A 7,367-nucleotide genomic window follows, 5' to 3' on the forward strand; every position below is an offset into this window, starting at 1 on the left:
TAGGGTGTTGCTGCCAGTAGTACACTAATGATCAATAAGTTTTATATTTGTCTTTGTGATCCAAGAACAATCGTAATTTTGACTAACTAAGAATCAAGAATGTGTGAAAATTCACGTAAAAAATTCGGTTGGTTATTTGGCTTGGCTTGCAATGTTAGCTTACTTTCATTGTTTCAAAGTAATATAAACCCCCTTTAGTACTTTCATTGTCGCTAATTAACGTAGTCATCACAAATTTCCTTAAAGATAATTCTCAAATATAAATTCCATGTTCCAACTCAAAGTTCATAAGGAAAAAGAAAAAAAGTTGTCTCCAAAAAGCAGTAACTTGGCCAAAATAAATAAATGCAAAAATAAAGGAAAAAAAAAGAAAAGGAAAAAGAAAGGAATAGACGATACACTAAAAACGACGGCGTTGCAATCTTCACCAAAGCTAGAGCCTAGAGCGGAAACCATAATCGAGTTCTACTTCCAATCCTGAGTTTCCCATCAAATCGAAGCATAAACCCACTTTCGTCTTCATCTTCTTCTCCTTCACAACCGCACACTGAACTTAAAAATACATCTTCACTTCACCGACATCTTTGTCTTTTTTTTTTCCCTTCCTCCTTTGCTCGATTCGTTTTGGAACTACTCTGTAAATAAAAGAAGCTTGCTGAGCTCAACTACTTCAGAGGATCATGGTTTGATTCCTGGATCCAACGCATTTATTCAGGTCTGCTTCTTCCACTATCAATCTTATTTCCTTTCACCTAATTCAGTCCCTCTCTGCATTGATCTATTCCTTTATTGTCATACATGATTTCAGATTTAGCTTTGTTGTTTACATAGTTCATGGTTTTATGTGATCTGAGATTTGAGTAGAGTCGGAATTGAATTCAGAATGTTGCATCACTGTTTAGCATTGGTTTTGGTTTTATAGGGTATAGCTTTGGAGATGGCGTGGTTTAGTGGGAAAAATGCTTGGGGGAACTTCCCTGATTTGGATTTGGCGGGAGCCGTGAATAAGCTTCAGGAAAGTGTCAAGAGCATCGAGAAGAATTTCGACACTGCTCTTGGATTTGAAGAGAAGTCTGAATCCAGCAATGAAGGTAATTCATTGTTCAAGTTCCCTTCACTCAGTTTTCTGAATGGTTTATTCATTTGTCTTGTGTATATTGATTTATTGATTGGGGCAGATGTAGAGTCAAGTAATTGCTGTTAGATAGGAGTTTTGAATTGTTGAACTGGGTGGTTGTTTTATAGAATGGGCGTTTTCAGCTGATTAGAGTTATGCCTTTTTATTTTCCCACCTTCCAGGTGCAGGATCATGGCCTATACCGGCAGACAGGAAAACCCTATTTAATCCTGTTATGGCCTTCATAGGGAACAAAAGTGAGGAAACTAGTGAAGAAACATCTGAGAAAGCTGAATCTTCTCAACAAGAATCCAAAACTGAAAAATCACCAGAAAAGCCTGAGTCTTCAGATCACACACATGCACCTGAGGAAAAAGAAAGCTTAGGAACCTATGGAACAGTCCAAATGGAGACTGAAGAAATTGCTAATCAAAACATAAAAAGAGTGCTCAAAGTAGAAGATGATGGTGAGCAAACTGAGTCAGCAGATGTCTCAGCTGCTGAGAGTTTCAACCACACAAATGATGGACAAAACTTGCAGGAGATGCCTATTGAGTTGCCTGAAACGCCTATTAATAAGTTTGAGAGTTTTGATTCTGGTGACCTCCCTCAAGAGGAAGAGGTTGCTGAAGTGGGAACCTCTGAAATTCCAGTGTTGAAGCAACCTAAGCCTTCCAACCTTGGGGACAATGTAGTTGAGAATGCTCATAGCGAGCCAGTTGATTCACATGTTTTTAGTGAACCAAATGAAAATCTTCAAGTTGTGGCAAAAGAAGAGATTATAGAAGAGGAGGGAGTGCAAGCAGAAGAAAGTGTACCGAGTGTTTCTTCTCTTCAACCTGAGGCATCTGATTTTAGCAAGAAAAGCGATTTGATTGACATGTCTGTACTGCATTCTCAAGCTACTGAGGAAATCAATAGCATTGCTCAATCATATCATGAACCCTTGTCTAGTGGTACTCCACCAAATGATTCTTCTGAGGTGGTTTTGCCTGAAAATGAAACAACTGTAGAAGAAAATGAAAGTGACCACTTGGCTAATGATGTTGTAACTGAAACAAAAGAGCAGCGATTGAGTACTGAAAGAAATATGTCTGACTCAGGTTCTATGTTTGAGCTGGATTCACTTAAGAATGAAATGAAAATGATGGAAGCTGCATTACAAGGTGCTGCAAGACAGGCTCAGGTACTTCATTTGCTGCACATAATCATGATAGTCATTTTTTATGTTGGAAGTACGCAGATGGCAAGACATGGCAGGGATCTTATACTATCTGAGCATGAAATAAGTTAGCTTTGTTATAATTAATAAGTTTCACTACGTAATCATTTTCTTTTTAATTCATCTATAGTATCTTATCCGCAACATTAATTTTTCCATTGATTACTAATTTTCATTTAATTTTCTGTTTTCAAAGTTTTATGATATTCAAGAAGCCACATGTTTTGTCTAAATATGCTACTCATTCTTCACCTTCTATGTGCCAGTTTTTGGCCAGTCCCTTCAATGTTTCCTAACTTATTGCAAGTTTGTAATCTCAATTCCCTTTTGCAGGCTAAAGCTGATGAGATTGCAAAGTTGATGAATGAAAATGAACAATTAAAATCTGTCATTGAGGAGTTGAAGGTATATTTGTTCTTCTCATCCTTTTTATTTAATGTTTACTTGGTCTATTTTTACCTTCATGTCCTGAACCTTTTTGGTCTTACTAATGATGCCATTTATGCATTTACATGATTACAAATTTAAAAATGACAATTATTTCCTACTGTGGAGCAGAGAAAATCAAATGAGGCAGAAATTGAGACTTTGCGAGAGGAGTACCATCAGAGAGTTGCAACCCTTGAGAGAAGGGTATCAGTCTTCATAATTCTCATTTGCTTTTATGTTTTCCCAGTTTAAACATTGAGTGCTTCTGAAAGCATTGTGATGTTGCAATTATAAAATATGGTCGCTTTGAGTATTTCAAATTGGGGTTAGAAATCCATGAAGAATTTTATAAATGAAAGTGAACTATTTGACATTATATATGTTTCAAAGTGTATACTGTCTAGTTTGTGCTACTACTGTTGCAGGGTTTTATTCATGTGTCATGAATGATTGTAGGTTTATGCTCTAACCAAAGAAAGGGATACACTTCGCCGGGAGCAGAATAAAAAAAGTGATGCAGCTGCTCTCTTGAAGGAAAAGGACGAAATAATTAATCAAGTTATGGCAGAAGGTATCACAGTCTGAAATCAAACCTGAATCTGTATCATCTAGACTTCAGTGTAGTTTATGATGTTAGGAATTTTCCATTGTAAATAAGTGTTTCTTTGTTGAGACATGTTCAAACTTTAACTACTGGAGATTATAGTGGTCATTTTTTTCCTTTTAAACTGTCTCTCATATCAGGTGAAGAGCTTTCCAAAAAGCAGGCTGCTCAAGAGGCTACAATTAGGAAGCTGAGGGCTCAGGTAATGCACACTAGTTATTACATTTTCCACAAACTTCAATTTCTTAAATGCCTCAATATTGTAATGAATAATCTATTTACTTGTTTAATGAAAGCCAGATTAGAGAGCTTGAGGAGGAGAAGAAAGGTTTGACTACAAAACTACAGGTACTTGAATGCTGAAAGCTTTAGTAAAATTTATTTTCTGGTAATGTTCTTTAGTTATTTCTCTTCACTCATCATGAAATATGAAAAGCAGAAATTTCATGCTGTAGAGATCGAACAAAACTGTTTAACCCTCATCTTTGTTGTTTGGTCCATGTCATGTCATGCAGTTAGAGGAGAATAAGGTTGAAAGTATCAAGAAGGACAAGACAGCTACAGAGAAATTGTTGCAAGAAACTATAGAGAAACATCAAATGGAACTTGCAGCGCAGAAAGAATATTATACTGATGCTTTGGCTGCTGCTAAGGAGGCTGAAGCATTAGCAGAGGCACGTGCTGACAGTGAAGCAAGAACAGAGCTAGAGAATCGTATAAGAGAAGCCGAGGAACGTGAATCTATGCTGGTCCAGGCACTTGAAGAATTGAGGCAAACTTTAAGTAGAAAGGAACAGCAGGTTTTGATTATATTTTTGTCATTCTATTTCTGAAGTGGATTTCTTAGGAGATTGCTTTTAAATTTTAGTTATTTTCCTTTTCATAAAGAAAATTAAAGTTCCATTGTATTGTCCGTCCATATTCAGGCAGTCTTCAAAGAAGACATGCTTCGCAGAGACATTGAGGATCTTCAAAAACGTTACCAGGTGTGCTCCCCTGCTCTCTGCTATCGCTTTCTGAGAATACTACTTTTTTTTCTTGTGTTCTTAAGTTTTAGAAACTATATTTCTGCTTTTGGCATCATTTGGGTTCTCTTTTATAGGCAAGTGAGAGACGGTGTGAGGAATTGATTACACAAGTCCCAGAATCAACAAGGCCGCTTTTAAGGCAAATTGAAGCTATGCAGGTTAGTGCATGTGATTTAAAAATGATTTTCCAATCTTCATCCGTTAGAGATCTATACCTAACTAGAATTCACCTGATAACAGGAAACAAATGCCCGAAAGGCTGAAGCTTGGGCTGCTGTTGAAAGATCTCTCAATTCTCGACTTCAGGTCTCTTGAATACCCTGATTTAAATTCTGAAACTTTCTTGCCGGATATTATTGTTTTTCTTCATCTTTTCCTTTTGATTCTACAGGAAGCAGAAGCTAAAGCTGCAACTGCTGAGGAAAGAGAGCGATCCATGAATGAACGTTTATCTCAAACTCTGTCTCGCATTAATGTCCTTGAGGCTCAGGTTCTACATATTCTTGACTAAACTCATGTATTTAACGGCAGTTTCATGGAAGTGTGACTGAGTTTAATGATGGATTACAGATTTCTTGTCTTAGAGCTGAACAGACTCAACTAAGTAGGACCCTTGAAAAGGAGAGACAAAGGGCAGCTGAAAGTAGACAGGAATACCTGGCAGCAAAGGAGGAAGCTGAGACTCAAGAAGGCCGAGTGAGACAGCTTGAGGAACAAATTAGAGACATTAGACAGAAACACAAGCAAGAGTTACAGGAGTCCTTGATGCATAGAGAGCTTCTTCAGCAGGTAGAGCTTCCTGATTATCTTTCATTAAATGTATCTTATCTACCTGGGTAATGGAATAAACCATCTGAAGAGAGATACTTCATATCTTGTCCACTTACTTTTATTTGGATTTTTCAACGCTATGTTGACTGTAATGGAACAAAGATTTAGCTGATTTAGAAAATATTTGGGCAATTGTATGGAACAGAAACTGGAAAAAAAAAAAGGGTTAAAAAATTGACGAGGTGTAGTATTGCTGGTAACACCTAATTCAATCAATCTTATCAGAACTCCTGTGATTATTCATTTCCAAGTTTCTGATTTAAGCTCTTTATTTGCTCCAGGAGATAGAAAAAGAAAGGGTTGCTCGATCAGAACTGGAGAGGACTGCACATGTTCATGCTGCTGCGGTATCAGATCAAACTCCCAGTACAAAGCTAACTACTGCTTTTGAAAATGGTGAGATGCTTGGCTTCTCTTCTCTTCATTCTTCTTGTACTCGTATTAGTTGTCTGATCTTTACCTACTGTAATTCTTTATGATGAAGGGAATTTGTCTCGAAAACTCTCTAGTGCAAGCTCCCTAGGAAGCTTGGAGGAAAGCCACTTTCTGCAAGCATCATTGGACTCATCAGATGGTTTCTTAGATAGGAGAAACCATGGAGAATTAAGCATGAATCCATACTATATGAAGAGCATGACACCCAGTTCTTTTGAAGCTGCACTTCGTCAAAAGGAGGGTGAACTTGCTTCATATATGTCACGTTTGGTATGGTTTGCCTTTGACCCCAGTTCAAAGTTCTATTGTGTTTGTCTTCGTTTTTGTGAATTTATCTTAATTCCACGTTGTAGAGTATGTAGTAAGCTGTTAGATCATTAGATGACCTTTTAATTATAAATTCAGGCCTCATTGGAATCTATTCGTGATTCTCTTGCTGAGGAGTTGGTGCAAATGACAGAACAGGTGAGTTAGATTCTTGTGTGTGCTACTTACTGCTCCTCTTGCTTGTCAGTTGTCATTAACCATGACATGCATCTCCACCCTGCAGTGTGAAAAGTTGCGTGGGGAGGCTGCTGTGTTACCTGGTTTACGATCAGAGCTGGAGGCACTGAGGAGGAGGCACTCTGCTGCGTTGGAGTTGATGGGTGAACGTGATGAAGAGGTATTTTTCTCTCTGCAACTCCCTCTTTCTTCCAGAAAATCTAAGAAATCAAATATAGGAATAATATCAGACAAGCTAGGCTCTGAAAATGATGTTTAATCCGTAGTTATTTACATAGGCATCAGACTTTGTTATATCCTAACTGTCCTATTTCCTTTCATTACTATTTCTTTTTGAAATAAAGAATACTATCTAAAAGAAGTTGAATGTGATTAGTTGGAGGAACTTCGAGCGGATATTGTTGACTTGAAGGAAATGTACAGAGAACAAGTCAACCTGCTTGTGAATCAGGTATTTGCTAAATCCAAGTTTTTTGGTCCATTGATGCCCTAGTTACTTTATCTCACTTCCTTCCTATCAGAATGCTTTCCCTTCTCTAACTCTGGTGCATATTTTTACAGATCCAGAGAATGAATCCATCAATGGGTAACACCAATTTTTCTGAAGGTGCAGCTGGTTTAACATAAAGGGTAATTTCCAGCAACTGTTTGAGATAGCCGTGCATTTGAAGTTGAGTATCGTCTGATTGCTATCGGCACCGTAATGGTATATTGAAGATCAATGCCTTTGATCGACCAATTCAGGCTTTTAAGTCTTAATTGATAGAATTTGTATGTTGTATAACTGGGCAAGAGATATATACTGAAGGTGTCATGTTCCCTTGTTAAATATAATTTGTATTATGACTTGGTGAAATGTTGTATAGTCAATCTCCTTATACTACATTCAAACTATTAAAAATCCTGAGAATATTTTTCCCGAGATAGTTAATCATACAGGGATTTTTTGGGGTGTGATGTTCCAAATAAAACATATATTCGTTGAACTCGATTTGTGCTTTTGCTCATTAGAAATCACAATTCAAAATTTTCGTCGTTTGGTTTGATCAAATAGTATTTCCCCGTACGATTTCATGTATATTTTCTTTACTAAGTCTTGAGTTTAACTTTGTGGAATAAAAAATTGGATTGAGAAATAATGACATGTAGGTTAAAATTCAACTTGGTAGCAAACATCATTGTTCCATGCACTAATAA

General features: G+C 37.1%; 1 protein-coding gene across 1 annotated transcript; it reads left to right on the forward strand.

Moving 5' to 3' along the window:
• LOC107612409 (golgin candidate 5) lies at positions 322-7,156 on the forward strand. Its single transcript, XM_016314128.2, has 20 exons — positions 322-715; positions 923-1,091; positions 1,300-2,303; positions 2,673-2,744; positions 2,898-2,972; positions 3,225-3,339; positions 3,513-3,574; positions 3,673-3,720; positions 3,888-4,172; positions 4,299-4,358; positions 4,475-4,558; positions 4,641-4,706; positions 4,792-4,890; positions 4,971-5,189; positions 5,513-5,627; positions 5,716-5,936; positions 6,072-6,131; positions 6,217-6,330; positions 6,547-6,621; positions 6,732-7,156. Exons 2-20 carry the CDS (start codon positions 938-940, stop codon positions 6,795-6,797), a joined length of 2,994 nt encoding a protein of 997 aa, XP_016169614.1. The 5' UTR covers positions 322-715; positions 923-937; the 3' UTR covers positions 6,798-7,156.

The sequence above is a fragment of the Arachis ipaensis genome, chromosome B08, assembly GCF_000816755.2.
Source record: "Arachis ipaensis cultivar K30076 chromosome B08, Araip1.1, whole genome shotgun sequence".
In the NCBI taxonomy this organism is placed as follows: Eukaryota; Viridiplantae; Streptophyta; class Magnoliopsida; order Fabales; family Fabaceae; genus Arachis; species Arachis ipaensis.

Coding starts and splice junctions, on each gene's coding strand:
- LOC107612409 (XM_016314128.2), top strand. CDS start 938: ATGGCGTGGTTTAGTGGGAAAAATGCTTGGGGGAACTTCCCTGATTTG. Junction 2,973..3,224: donor TTGCAACCCTTGAGAGAAGG/GTATCAGTCTTC, acceptor GAATGATTGTAG/GTTTATGCTCTAACCAAAGA. Junction 4,891..4,970: donor TTAATGTCCTTGAGGCTCAG/GTTCTACATATT, acceptor GATGGATTACAG/ATTTCTTGTCTTAGAGCTGA.